The sequence below is a fragment of the Camelus bactrianus genome, chromosome 26 (assembly GCF_048773025.1).
Source record: "Camelus bactrianus isolate YW-2024 breed Bactrian camel chromosome 26, ASM4877302v1, whole genome shotgun sequence".
Lineage (NCBI taxonomy): Eukaryota > Metazoa > Chordata > Mammalia > Artiodactyla > Camelidae > Camelus > Camelus bactrianus.
This window is the reverse complement of record NC_133564.1, coordinates 31,801,686-31,817,254: the sequence shown is the minus strand read 5'-3', so window position 1 is coordinate 31,817,254 and position 15,569 is coordinate 31,801,686. Positions and strand designations below refer to the sequence as shown.

The following is a 15,569-nucleotide window of genomic DNA, read 5'->3' as shown; positions in this document are numbered from 1 at the left end:
GAGAGCGGGTGGCGTGCCTGGCACACGGACACAGGTCCCTCACTTGGAACTGAGGTTTTTCTATTCGACCAAGACTCTGCATTGGTGCTGCAGGCGCGGTCAGAACCAACACAGCGGGGTTCCCTGCTGGCAGTTCTGATACGAGGCTTGGGCTGTGACGGGCAGGGACGACCTGCCACCTACGACTGTGATTCTGCCTCACGATGGAAAATTCAAGGCCGTGGTTTTCTGTTTTAATTGGAAAGGTACTGGTCAGTGAGAGTCCCCGGACTCTCCGACAAAGCTCTGTCACATACATCCGCCTGCCCGCCTGCTCTGTACTTCCAGCTTGACTCTGTCACACTTCAGGTACATCACAAAATGCGTCTGTTTAGGGGAACGCCGTCCAAAGTCACCAGAGCAGGGGAGAGGGTGGGGCTGGGAAGGGGCTGCCAGAGCCGGGGCCTCCTGGGAGGGGCGCTGGCGTTAGTGATGCCCGGTGACCAATGGCTTCAAGAAGTATCATGTTCGTTTCTTATGGGTGAGTTTTATTCCATCACATATATACGCTGCATCTTCTTTATCCATTCATCTACTGATGTGCACTTAGGATGCTTCCATTATCTTGGCAATTATAAATAATGTTGCTGTTAATAGTGGGCGTTTATGTATCTCTTTGAATTAACTCTTATTTTGCGGCTGGCTTTATTCCAATAACTATGTAAGTTTAAAAAGCTAAAGCTCTAAACGTCCTTAGAAACAATGAATAGTACATAGATGTAAATTTTTAAAAATATGTGAGTATATTGTATATATGTATTTACATATAATATATTGGATATGTGCACTCAAATTGTGACAATTCTACCTAATAAAACAGAAAAAAAAATGATCGTGTTTGGATATCCCGGGGAAAAGTGAGACTCCCAGGTTCTGGGCTCATTTCCCCACAAGCCGCCTCTCCTTCTCTTGATCTGAGATGCCATTTACCACGCTCTTAGGATCAGTTACTTAATTATTCCCTTTGCAGATTCTCCGGGACGGAGACTCTCCCACACAGAGACTGTTGGGGCACAGAGGATGCTGCACTCTTGGGTAACAGGAGACCCGACACAGCCCTTGGCAGGGGAGGCGCAGGCCCAGCCCTTAGATGTGCGGGTGGGGCGACGGCGCATCCCTGCTGGTTATCCATTCTTCTGTCCCTGAAGGTCAGGAATGAATCACACACTGCCGCCCACGGTGAGAACACACACCGCCCCCAAGCCCCGCGTGCGCCCCTCCCTCCCGCCCTCCTCCTGCGTCCTGGGATCGCTGCCCCCTGGTCCCTCAAGCTTCCTGTCCCCCAAGTCCTCTTGAGCCACCCGGCCACAGCCACGGCCGCCTCTGGGCCAAGCCACGACCTCCGTGCACTCCCCTGTTCAAAAATCCTCAAAGGCTTCTCAATTCCTAAAGACACAACAGGTTTTATAACCTACCTCATTCCCTCCGTGCACCCAAAGGCTTACTCCTTGGAACCAGGTACAGTCTCTAAACAAGACTGCACTTTCTCACCTTTATCCACTGTGCTTCTAGAATGCTTTTTCTTTTTTTAAGATCCAGTTCAAATGCCAAATCTTTCGTGAAATGTTGCCCACGCAGTTCCTGCAGTCACACATAATCTTTGCCTGTGTACCTTAATTGACATCATGTTCTGAATTAGTTAACTTATGCACATATCTGTCTTTCCTTCTAAACTGTAACTACCCGGAGGGACCGGGGCCAGAACCGACTGCACCTACATTCCAGCAGAATCTGAGAGTGTGCCCCGCTCCAAACAGGCAGTCGGGAAGGGCTGCATTCAATCACTCAACTCCCAATATTTCTCTCCATCAAGGTCTCATATGAAAAGATGGGCCTCGAGTGACAACCTCAAGCTGCCTCCTAGCACCCCTTCCGCCGCGACCACATGCTCACCTCCTTGAGCTGGTGCGTTAAGCCCCTCACGGTCACGTGACAATCACCCTTCCTGCTGGGGAGGGAGGGCTACTTGAGAGCGTGACCGCTCTGTCCGCACCCACGTGAAGGAGGCATCGCTACTCCCACGCTCTAGAGAGGGAGGCAGACTGGAGGGTCTGAGGACTTAGGTCAAGTTTCAGAGGTGGTAAGAAAGGTCTAACCCACCACAATCCCACTGCCTGTCCAGTCTCTTCAACTTGCTCACCACCATCGCTGGTTCCCGCCAGTTCCACTGTGGCATTTAATATCATAGTCAGTGACAACTGTCCCGTCTTCTCTAACCGGACCTGATCAACCCCTTCCGCAGCAGGCAAGGAAACTCGGGTCGTTTTTTTTTTTTTTCATCTTTCTCCTTTTTATCCAGGCTTTCTTCTCTCCTCTTCCAAATCATTCTCAACTCAGTTGAAAGTCTACTTCTAGGAACTCTAGAACCTTAATAATCATCAACACTGTACTGAGGGTAAATCCGAAGCACTAAAATACTTGAAATAACATGCTACCCTCTGCCGCGATTCAGCATTACTAGGATCTGCACTGAGTTTCTTCCAGAAGACATGACCCACCCACACTCTCTACCCCCTCTGGCAGGTTTACCAAGGTTCCTTTATACAGAAGGGTGAGCTGATCGTGGGACTCAGTCATCCAAAAGCACCAGTATTATGTACTGCATGGACGATCAGACAGATTTAATCATCTTTATGAAGATTATCTAGTAAAATATAAAAACGGCTGGTAAGACCTCAAAAGGAAATGTAGACACACACACAAAAATATATATGTATGTACTATTCAACACAACTACAAAATATGAATGCATAATGCCAAGTCTGAAAGGTAATACATACAAAAAAATTTTAAGGTGCTGTAAGCTGTGAGACATGAATGAATGTTTAAAATTCTTTCACATCATATTATTTGTCTAGTAATCTATTGCTGTGTAACAAAGCACCCCATAATTCAGCGGCTTAGAATACCACTACCATTTATTTTGCTCATGAATCTGCAGATTGCATGAGGTCTGGCATCAGCTGGATGGTCAAAGGCAGGGGCTGGACTCCTCCGAATGCCTGCTCACTCCAAGTGCAGCAGCTGACGCTAGCTGTCACAGCCCGCTGCGACCGTGAGCTGGGACACGTGGCGGCCAGTTCCAGGACCAAGTATCCAGGGTCAGAGAGAAGGTTTATTGCCGTTTTTACCTAACCTCGCATGTCACCCAGCGTCATGTGCATCACATCCTGTTTGTTAGAGACAAGTCACTAAGGCAGGTCCCCTTTCCTGCGACGGTCAATCAGACTCCACCTTCTGATGGTAGATGTTAGAACCACTTGGGGAGTTTTCTAAAAATGCCCACCCAAACCACTTAAATCAGAATTTGTGGGGAGATTCTAGTGCTCCCAGGTAAGTTCTTTTAAAATGCTCCCCAGAACGATTCAGATATGTAGTTAGGAGGAGACCCAGGGAATTCCAACAATCTCTGAGCTTCCTTCCAACTGCAAAATTACATACAGCACCCCAATTCAGGAATGGATGAAGAGGATCAAGATGCAAAATAGAAGTCTCTTCTTTATTAAAAAAAAAACCCACAAGTTTAGGTGTATTTTAGATGTACACACGGATACACAGATGTAAACTTCGCAAGATCTAAAACCAGCCTGGCCCAAGCCTGTCCTGATGCATGAGATGGTTATGTAAATAGGTACTCTGTGCCGCCTGGTTGCATGACTGAATAAATATAATGCAAATCCTCCTTTAAAAAAAGACAGTTTGACCAAATCTAACTTGTATCTAATACTACGCTAATAAAACTAGCATTCAGTTCTTAACGTCCATCCAGATCAACTGAGAGCAAAAACCCTTCCCAGAGGATGAGAAAGGACCAGACACTCCTGCAGAACCACCCTGGGCCCTGTGCTGGGATACATCAGTGCTCTCCAGCCCACCTCCTTATCCCAGCTTATAGCCAAGTTGTAATTATCCAGGAAGCTCCACAGGACAGGAGCCACAGGACACCCAGGGCCCTGGGTGCCTCACACACACCTTTAGGAAACAAAAGGTGCAAATCTAGTTCTTAAAATTTGAAACCTTGAGATCACAAATGGGTACACACACACACACACACCCTTTCCATTACCACTTCTAAATGACTGGGCCCCAAACCAGTGATCTTCAAGATACGGTCAGCAGAGTATCTGATGGCTCAAGATTACCTGTCCCATGAATTAGCCCAACAAGACGCATTCAATGAATTTTCCACTGTATCACTATAATCTACATTAAAAGTCACAAGAATGTACATTTGAAAATACAGTCATGAAGATTTAATAGACTATGCATGCTATTAATTGGGAGGACATTTTCAAAATGGAGTAGGCAATATACGTGGATTCCAAGCCTTCTGTTCCACCCAAAGTGACTCAAATTTTTAAAATTTAGCTACTACAGAAGAACTCTGATCTGATATGTTTTTAAAATAAGGCTTTCTGGGAGGATATGGCCAAGTGGCAGAGTGCGTGCTTAGCAGGCATGAGGCCCGAGGTTCAATTCCCAGTACCTTCATTTAAATAAATAAATAAATAAATAAATAAATAAATAAATAAATAAATAAACAAACACAAGGCTTTCCATAGGTCTCCGAATTAGTCACTTGCTTACAGACTTGAACAGCAGCTAGCCAGCACTCATTGTTGCCTCCGGGAAGTTTACCAGCTCTTCCAGGGACTCTAGACTGGTGTACGTTTTCCAGTGGCAAAAGGGCACAGTAGTTCCATGGTCACAGGTACCCTGGATTCTACTGAAGATTTTCTTGGACTGAGATTTCAGGAAATTACATTTCCTGATTAATTGAAATGAATACTATGCGTTAGTGAAGAAGCCAGTCCGAAGACTGACTGGACTACCGCTCCTCACACTTGAATGTGCTCCTGGATCTTGCTGGCATGCGGACCCGAATTCAGCAGTCTGGAGTGGGCCCAAGACCTCCACTTCTAACCAGTCTTAGGTGACACACACTGAATGTGTCACTGTCACCGAGCACTGAGTAGCAAGACGATCCCAGAGACCGTAAGTCGTGCTCAGAAACCTTGTTACTGAACACAGGTTCTCCAACAAGTGCAAGGACACCACAGGGGCGTCACGGACAGCAGCCTGAGGGTGAAACACCCCACGCAAGTCCACCGATGGGTGGATGGATCAGCAAATGATGGAAAAGACACACAGCGGAATATCATTCAGCCAAAAAAAAAAGCAACCCCAAAATGCTGAAACATGTGACCAAGTTAGGCTAAACGGAAGGAGATAGTCACAAATGAGCACATTTTATATAATTCCACTAATATGAAATATCCAAAAAAGATAAATCTAGAGACAGAACACAGACTTGTGGTTGCCAGGGGGCGAGGGAGGGAAACGGAGCCAGGAGGGGTACTGCTTAATGAGTATGGGGTCACCTTTGAGAGGGCCAAACGTGCTGTGGAACTACAGAGAGACAGGGGTGGTTGTACACTGTGAATACAGGAAATGCCACTGAATTCTTCCCTTGAAAATGGTTAATTTTATGTTATGTTATGTAATTTCACCTGGATTTTTTAAATACAAAAGATCATATTCTTACATGAATATTAAACACCAAAACTCAAAGCTCATTAATATACATAAAAAATATTTCCCACTGTAACGCAGCACTTCATATAGCTCACTTCGCGTTTCTGAGTCACTATTTCTTCATTGATAAGATATGGATATCCTTTCTGTCCAAGGCAGAACTATCAGGAACCAATGGCAAATGAATGAAATTTTTCTGAACCATAAGACACTATAGGAACAAATAAAACTGTATCATTTTTACTATTAAGAGTGCATTTCTCAAATTATACATGGTCTCAGCTCAGATCACCAGAAAGTGATCCGGTGACTACTGAAAACAGATATTGCTAATAAATTACCAAATCTCTAAACAGATATTTAAAGGCTTGTGGCCCAGATCAACTTCCAGGAAATATCCCTTCTCACCCATTTCCTTAGCACTGTGACCAGTTCTGCTCAGCAATCTAATTCCTTCCTTAAGTTCTGACATATGTTAAGAAATATATTCTTCCTCTCCTCCATCCTTAAGAAAATAAAACCATTCATCAAAGGCCCTTTTCTGTTCATCCTTTCTGTCTGCAATGCCAGAACCTGTTTAGGATAAGCACGTCTTATAGAGAGAAAAGACTCTCCCTACTGACCAGTGATGGACTCTGTGACGCAGCAGCTCTGAGTTGACATAAGAAGAGGGGGCGTCCGGCAGTGACTTTCTCTTTAATTGTAAGCCCCCCCTTTGAAATTAACAGGCAAGATGTGGAGTCACAGAATAGGTTCCTTTGCTCAGACAAACTGAACAAATACTTCGGCTCAAAAAGACTGCTGAAGGCTCTCACAAGCACATGTTTAGTTACTCTTTCGACGCAAAGTGCCACTTCCCATCTCCTTTCTCCCCCCCCCCCCGACAGAGAGGTGACAATCACCCAGACAAGAACAACTCCTGCTGCTGACTGCACTTGTCCCCTCCTCCGGGAAGCCACCATTTGTAAACGGCATACTCACTGCGAAGATCTTTAACAGGGTTTTCATGTAGAGCTTTCGGATACCAAAGGAGACTCCAAAGACGGCGGGTACGATGATAAAGACGAGGAGGAGGGTGAAGAGGACGGTCAGGGAGATGCCCAGGAGGTTGACAATCAGGCTGTCAAAAGGCAGCAACAGGAACATGGTGCACGATGCAGGCAAGGCCAGCGCCCTCCTCCCCACGAACAAAGCCCAGCCTCAGATGGTCCTCGTGGACAGTGGCAGCTGGGGGAGGGACGCCAACTCCATTCCAAAGTTCACATCACTCAACCACGACCCCGGAGCAGAGAGCTTGGGAGTGGAATGACAGCAAAAGAGGCCACCAAGGGCCCAAGACCGTTGGCTCGCCCCAGTAGAGAGGGGCCGTGCGCGGACAAGGCAGATCAACCTTCAGCACCAGCATCCAAGTCCGGGCTGGGCGTCTGGGCGAGTGAGCGGCAAGGGCGCGGTCTCTGCTCGGCGACCCTACGTGGCTCCCAGAAGTTTTCCTTTCTTCCCTGCCCCAGAGCATTTAGCAGATAAATCTGTCCTGAAGATCCGTCATTGCCAGAACTACCAAGAAGAGTTCAGCTCGGTGCCAGAAAAGTCCTGGCAACCCCCGTGGAGGGGGGTGACCACTGGCACTTCACACAGAAGGCTCGTCAATGTCAATACGCAGAAATTAAATAACTGTTTTCCTTAAAACTCCTTCATAAGCTCAAAACTGTGTTCAATGTGGAGAGTTCACCTCTGGCCCCATCCTTCCTCTAGAGGGGCTCCTGGCACGTGCGGCTTCCAGGACCCTCCTGCCCGGGGGAGCTACAGTCTCCGCCGGGAGGACACGGATGCTGGCCCCAAATGTCGCATGCCGCCCGCGGTGACTGTAATTCCAGACACTTCTGGCACTGGTTTCCTCTGGATCCTCTTCTCCCTCAGGCCCCCTTCTCAGCGGTGACCTGGGCTCTGGGCAAGAGGCTCCTCACATGCTGCCAAAGCTGGAGGTGGAGACAAAAGCACCATTAGTCAAACAAACCCGGAGGAGAGGCGGCCACCCGTGTTTGGGCGGGGGCGGGGGACGTGTCACTCTGCCCTCTTAGCTCAAAACTACCTTGAACAATAAATTAAAATTCCTGCACGCCAGGCCCACTCTACAGAACTTGTGAGAGACAAATCTGGACTCACGCGTCAGAATTTGGTGCTCTGAGTCGAAGGTACAGACGTGCTCCATCATTTTTATCGACTGGCCAAACTGATAGCACCTGCCAGATTTCTAAGGCCATCCCAGCAGAGGTTCAGGAAATTAGATGTATTTCTGAGACTTAATCAGTTCAATTCCCTGGGTCACTGTATTCCTTAAACCTGTCCAACTCCAGCCTAATCTCAGGGCCACCCCTCTGTGCCCCTCTTCCATCCATATTCCCCTTGGCCAGCCCCCGTCGGGGAAAGAGGCAGCAAGACCCCTCTGTCCCACTGGACAGCTGCTGTCACACAGGCCAAGGTGACCCTGAGTCCCATGGACCCAAGGTGACCGACACGAGGGTCACTCTGACTTCCCATGCCAGAGTTTACAACTCCTTTCTTTGGATCACAATCAGCTGAGAATTCCCAAGGTTACTCTGGGTTCATGTCCCCAAAACATGAGAGAACACATTTAACAATAAAGTGATTTCTTCACCTAGTTCAGAGGCTGGCACACCAGGCCTACAGGCCAAATCTGGGCCAGTTTTTATAAGGTTCGTGACCTAGGAATGGTTTCTACATCTTTAAAGAATTGTTCCAAAAAAAAGAAAAAGAAAAAAAAAGAATAACACATGACAGAGACCATGGCTTGCAAAGCCTACACTATTTACTATCTGACCCTTTACAGCCAGTCTGCTGAAACCTGACCCGACTGCTCCCGCCTCCCTTGGAGGCAGGGAACGTCCCCTCGATGTCCTCCACCCCTGCGTCCCTGGCGCTCTTGGTAATGAGTGCCAGACTGCAGAACACTGAACAGTAACTAGCCAGACGAGTTACGTGGCCAACAGTAAACAATCCTGTGAATTCTTAGAAGTAGAGAAAAAGCCAGCAAACCGCGGTTATCACGGAGCCTCGAGGGACTGGTGACTTAAGGCCCCTTAACAGACTCTGATCTCTGCAAATTTGGGGTAAACGCTCACGTCAGGACTCAATCACACCAGAATTTCTATATAAATGCTCAGGAAGGGGAGGACACCCCTCTGCCTCAAGTAAATCTAACTGTGACTCCTTAAGCACAAGGCAGGGGAAGCCAACAGCTCAGGACAATAGTTACTCCTTCTAATTTCCTCAACTTTCAGCCAAATTCACTGAGAGTCATTTGGACCAAAGTTCCCCCAAGAGCCCAAATGGTCCCGAGAAAAACGAAAGAACCAACTAGTTCTGAACCTTTCAGGAGGGAAGATGGCTTCATCCTAGGAACGTGACAGCCCCCTTGAAACTAACAAAACTTGCAACCCACTGAATGGCAGATCTGGGCCCCCCACAGCCCACTTCCCAGGGCTCCCCAGTTCCCAGGGGTGACTAGATCATTCAACGGATATTCACTGGGCACAAACTATGTGCCACGCTCCGTGGTAGGCACTAGGCACCAAGCGCTGACCAGACAGGCCCAGAGACAAGCACTGAACAAGTAAACGGACACGAAGTCCTGATTTCACACTTTGATGACTGTCAACAAGAGAGTCCTGGACGGGAAAGCAGAGGGAAGAGACAAATTTAAATCGGGCCATCTACACCAGTTCTGGCCCCATCACCAAGCAGGGACTCGTGACGCCCAGTTACAGAATGAAACGCTTCGGCTCAGGCAGCTCTTTGTGACCCTGTGACACAGCCTACAGGTCAGGAGACCATACCTACGACCAGAGTATGTCCAGAGGGATGCCACATACCAACTCCAGGAAAGGAAGATACGTCATTGCCTCGGAGGCCAGGCTTAGACTCCCCGCGATAACACATTCTTATAGCGCACTAAGCACCATCAGTCACATAACAGATCTCAGTAAATGGTACGTATTATCACTTCATTCTGATCAGAAGAAACCCAGAGCAGTGTCCTCAGTTCTAAGGACCAAACTTTAAGAGGCCTAGACAGAGAGGAAGGCATCTCAAGTATGTCACAAAACCCACAAATCAAAAGCTACTACGTGGTGCCTAGCAAGCACTCGGTGCTTCGTAAAAGGTTAGCTGTGAAGCGGAGAAATCTGAATTAAAACTAGAGTGAGATGGCAAAAAGCACTTTTTTTAATAAACCTCCCTATGGGTGAAAATACCCTCCGAGCCTGCGGGCTGGAATGTACAATGGTACGACCTCTCTGTGGAACAGTTCAGCTGTAAATCCACACACCCTCAGGGCCAGAAATCCTACTTCTAAAAACTGATCCTAGAGATAAACTGGAACAGTAGTTCTCAACCAGGGCTGATTTTTGTTTTTTAGCTCCTTGGGGAACACTGGGTAATGCATGCAGATGTTTTTGGTTGTTAAAACTTGGGGTGGGGGTGCTCCCGGCAGCCAGCGCGGAGGACAGGGAGGCCACTAAACCTGCTAAGATGCACAGGCCACCTCCTCCCACAGGGAATTACCTGGCCCCAAATGTCAACAGTGCGGGAGGTCGAGAAACCCTCACCCCGCTGAAGCACAGTCAGAATGATGTCTGTGCACGGTTACTGACTGCAACACTGTCTGCAACGTCAAAAGAAACACCCAAGTCCACTAACAGAGGCTGTAATGGAATACTAGTCATCTGTTAAAAAAAATTAAACAAGAGACACTGACACATCTACATACTTGCTGACAAGAAACAATCTCCCACTTTTCGGGAGAGACCACTGCCCTAGGCGTGCGGTGCCTGCGATCACTTAGGTTCCAAAGAACTTGACTCGGGGAGAGAAGAGGAGACTCACCTGACTTTGTAGTTAACACTTAATGCTTTGGGGTCCTTTGTTTGGCAGGGAGAGTTGGTAAAGTGAATAATACACTATTTTTGGAAGCTAAGCTTGGACAGTTTGAAAATCTTGGGCAGTGTTTACCCCTGGAACTGTACCTTAAAAACCAGCAGAGTAACATAATATTCTGTTGTCCAGGGGCCCACTGAAGTTTTTAAGAAAGTCCAGGAGACACTTCAGTGTGGGCAGGTCTGTTAAGACAGCATAGCCTCTTGACCTGGGAGGCCCTGAGACTGTTCCAGGTTTCCTGTAAGTTGGAAACTTGTCATAGTAACACTAACACATTGCTTGGCCTTTTTTTTTTAACCATTCTGAAGTCAACTGGATTTTGTAACCATGAATGGAAAGCAGCTGCCTATGAGAACCTAGATGTCTTATTAAAGAGATTCATGTCAGTTTCTGATGTATTCATAAATTATAATAAAGATGATTATATATATTAAAAAAAAAAAAAAAGAGAGAGAAACAATCTCCCAGTCAGATGCAGAACAGTGTCCACAGTAAACATCAGCTCTGAGGGAGGGAGGAAAAGGACAAATATCCGGTTTCTATGTGTACTTTGACTGATCCCTATTTCTGGAAAGGTACACAGGAGACTGGCTACAAGGAGCTGCCTCGAGGAACAGAAGGGAGGGGGTCACTTTATCTTTTCGGTACTTTTAAAACTGTATTTATCATTCTGAATAGGAAATAGTCTCATGATTCAAAAATCAAAAGAAACACATCAGGGTTTGAATCCTGACTTTACCACTTAACTAGCAGTGTGAGTGTGACTTTGGGTAAATTACTTAATCTCTTTAAGCTTCTGTTCAAAAACACATACTAAAAAGACTGTTTAAATGATGAGATAATCGATGTAAGGCACTTTTCACAGTGCTTACAACAAGGTTAATGTGCAAAGTGCACTATTATTATTACTATTCTAAGTTCCTGTTATTGTGAAGGAGAAGAGGCACTTGAAGGCATTTGCCAATAAGTTATGACACTACACTGGTAAGAAATCTGTTTTCAACACCACTTCTGCCCCCACGCTGTTTACAAGCCCTACCCAGGATGGCTGGTGCAAACCTGGACTTCGTCAGTCAGTCACTGAGAATTCTAATCCAAGCTCTTTAAATGGCTCAAATTATTGAGCCCTGGAAGAGTTAAATGACTGAGACAAGTCACCAAATTGGCCAGTAACAGAGGCAGAACTAGAACTCAGATCTGATCCGCAGTCTAGTGGCCGTTCTGCAAGCCAGGCTGGCCTCTCATTTGCTCTGGGGTGGGTTACCCTTCGGAGGACAGCCATTCATTTTCCCTAGTCTCCTCTGCCAGGTCATAGACCCCTCAAATGCCCCCATTCTGATGTGATGCTAAATAAACACACCTCATGAAGGCGGTGTGTACTGGGGTGACTTTAATGTCCAGTGTACGGAGCAGAGGAGTATAAGAAATCTGCTTGCGAAGGACACTACTGCTTAGGAGGAATGCGTATGTTTCCAGTGAGATGTGGCAGCCCAGAGCTGCCTGGGGAAGTGAACCTGACTGCTGAAAATCCAGGGGCACACTTGGAGCTAACAGCAATCCTGGATAAAACAAATGGCCCAAGACAAAGCCAGGCCACCACAGGCCACAGGATAATGCAACCCACTAGGTTCTTAAGACGACAGGAATATGGTCAGTTTCAGGGTCTGGGTCTTAACTACAGTCATTCTGCCCTCAAGTCCTTTCTCCTTGCCTAGAAAGGCCTAATGTGAGTTGGACTTGGGTAATACGGAACGTAGCACCAAATTCAACCTAAAGCAACATAATTTGCAAAGCTGGAAAAGAAAAAAAAAAAGAAAGAAAAAGGGACCAAGATAAAGGATTGATGCTCCAGGGCCATCTGTCTGAGAAAGGACAGCTTGATTTGCTGGGGCTGTAAGCCCCAGGATGGTTCATTACCCAACCTGAACCCTGCTCTGCGCTCAATTTCAAAATCAGTGCTTTTACATTTGAGTGTTGCGTGTGCAACCGGAAGCAACTTTCTGGTCTTTTTCAAAAACGTATATCTGGTTTATTTTACTCGCCATAATTACTCTAAGATTCGTTCATGCCGCTGCACAATCCCTGCTGCTGCTGAGCTGAACCCCCGAGGTAGAATCTGCCACAGTTTCTCCAGCCACTCACCTACTGATGACATTGCGGTCGGTCCAGTCTGGGACTTTTACAGATAAAGCCGCTATCTCCGAGCCCTGTTCCAGCATACACTTCCACTTCTCCTGGGGAAAATACCTAGGCGTGGGATGAGGGAGGTGTGTGTTTAACTCTTTATGAAACTGCCAAACGGGTTTCTGAACTGGTTGTACCATCTTGCATTGATCCCCAGTTGTGCCTGGAAGTTCCATTTTGCTCTACAGCCTCACCAATACTTGACACGCTGTCTTTTTAATTTCAGACGTGCTAATGGCTGAAAGATTTTAACTTCTCTGTCCCTCACAACCAATGATATTAAGCCTCTTTTCACGAGCTTATTTGCCATCTCTGTATCTCCTCTGGTGAAGTGCTCAAATCTTTTGCCTGTTTTCTATTATTTTATTTTTGAGCTCTGTTACTAGCCATTTTTAAAAAGCTCCCCCCCCCCAATGACTAAGCAGTCTTGTTTAAGATGAGAAAGTGTTTTATCACAAAGGCACAAAATTTGTGAAACATCAGACTTCTTTGTTCAGCTTGCCACAAACTTGAAACAAACCCTAACTGTGCAAAGAAAAATCACTGAAACAAGAAAGAAAAAAACCAATGATCCAAACCACAAACCCCACTGTAACCTCAGAACCGAGTATCACCAAGAACATTACATGTTCCTTCATCCCCATGTTCAAAGGCCAGTGGTTCTGTGCTGTCCAACAAGGCAGCCGCTAAGCCCACGTGACTCTTGAGCACTTGAAATGCCGCTCGTCCAAACTGAAATGTGCTGTAAATGTAAAACAGACACTGGAATTTCAATGAGTCAGTGCGGAAAAAAAAATGAATGCAAAAAACAAGGTCCTATTGTATAGCACAGGGAACTATATTCAATACTTCATAATGGTCAATAATGAAAAAAGAATGTGAAAAGGAATATATATATGTAAAATATGTATATGTAAATATATATGTAAAAATGAATCACTATGAAATTAACCAGAAATTAACACCAGAAAGAAATTAATGCAACATTGTAAATCGACTGTACTTCAATTAAAAAAAAGAATGTAAAAGATTTCAATAATGTGTACATTAGTTGAAGTGCTATTCTGGATAATCTGGGTTAAGCAAAATACATTATTAAATTTACAACAGTTTCTTTTAATTTTTTTAAGTGGCTACTACAAAATTTTAAAAATTACATTGGCTGGTATTATGTTTCTACATACATTTACAGCACGCTTCACAAACTTTTTGGTGGGGAGGTAATTATATCTATGTATTTATTTACTATTAATTAATTACTTTTTTAAATGGAGGGACTGGGGATTGAATCCAGGACCTCAAGCATGTTGAGCACGCGCTCCGCCACTGCGTTAAACTTAAACCCCCCTTCCCCTGAGCTAATAGGAGGCTCACTCCAAACACACGAACAACTATTCTGCAAGACAAAATAAAACGAGCATCCAAAGACAGCAGCCAAGCTTCTGTGGCTGGATGGCCTGTTTGCCCATGGATGTGTTTTAAAGGCGAGAGTACCTTAAAGGAGTTAGGAAAAACTCCAAGCGCTTGTAACGTTCCTCCTCATCCTAAAACTCTGTGCCCTTAGAAAGCATTCATCATGCGACTGGAAGTGTTACCATGCAGGGAACTGGTAGCATGCGGACAGGTCCTCCCCATGAATGAAATGCCACAGGAAGGGGTAAATGACATGCCATAGTAATGAACCTCTAGTCTACCTGAAGAAACAGTTCTGCAGCGCAGCTCAAGCTTTACCAGGACCAAATATTCTTCCGCAAAAGAGATTTTTAACATAGAAAGTAACCTATGATGCGCGCACAAATCAGAGATGTGGCTTATTCTTTAGCAGAAACCAGTGAGCAAGTCAGGCTAGAATCCTGGCGGACTAAGTAACCACAGCACTCCTTCTGACATGACAAACACAAAATCCACAATCCCGCCACACGCATGTCTTCAGGGGTAATGATTTTCCAAGACACCCAGAAGCTGCTCATGTTAGCCACATTTCCACACTGGATGTGGAGGGCAACTGCCACATTTAGGTCACAAACTCACAAAAGGGAAGTCCATCCTGAAAGTAAATCTATAAACAATTATGCGTACCAGAGACACTGAACTTACTAGCAAACTCAAAGTCTATATGCAAGGGCTCCCTTGCTCACCGCATCCCCTGGAGGCAGACTATCCCTATTTTAAGGGTAAGAAAACAGGTACAAGGACAAGTACAGAATTTACCTGTCTTTCTTGAGATAAGGAAACTTAAGAGCAGAAAGCATAATAGCAAATGCAGACCATGGGTTTCTCTAAAAAAATAAAAGCCCAGGAGAGGGGAGGATATATAGCTCAATGGTAGAGCACATGCTTAGCAAGCACAAGGTCCTGGGTTCAATCCCCAGTCCCTCCATTAAAATAAATAAGGAAACAAATAAACCTAATTACCCCCCCCCCCAAAAAATGAGCTTTTTTTAAAAAAAGAAAAAAAAAAGTCCAGGATTCTTAACTTCTCATGGCAAGGAAGGATGTTTTATGGGAGGCTGCTACTGTTCTCTCTGCCACCAAGACCAAAACATCAGGGGTGCAATCCAAAGAACCATTCCAGTTTCCCTTAGGAACCCCTTATTAAACAGCTGTGAATGTATTTCAATCTTTGAAAGCTTGCCTTTAGTCTCAGTTTGGTATTCCTCTTCTAAGGTCGGCATTTTCCTGTGTTTCCTAAATGCTCTGATGAGAACGCCTTGGTTTGTCCCAGATCTAGCTTAAGAAAAATTTAAGGCCTCTCCCCTAGTTTTATTCCTTCGGAATTTGGTGGAAAGGTTCCTATTTACCCACCCAGACCCCTCACTGCAAGAGTTTTCAGTCATGGCCCTTCCAAGCATTTCTTT

General features: G+C 45.7%; 1 protein-coding gene across 1 annotated transcript in view; it reads right to left on the bottom strand.

Moving 5' to 3' along the window:
• GPAT4 (glycerol-3-phosphate acyltransferase 4) overlaps positions 1 to 15,569 on the bottom strand; it is a 28,189-nt gene that overhangs the window by 11,024 nt on the left and 1,596 nt on the right. The window contains exon 2 of the mRNA XM_074353529.1: positions 6,556 to 7,550. Within this exon, the coding sequence (XP_074209630.1) occupies positions 6,556 to 6,720 (165 nt within the window). The 5' untranslated portion in view covers positions 6,721 to 7,550. The remainder of the gene's footprint in view (positions 1 to 6,555; positions 7,551 to 15,569) is intronic.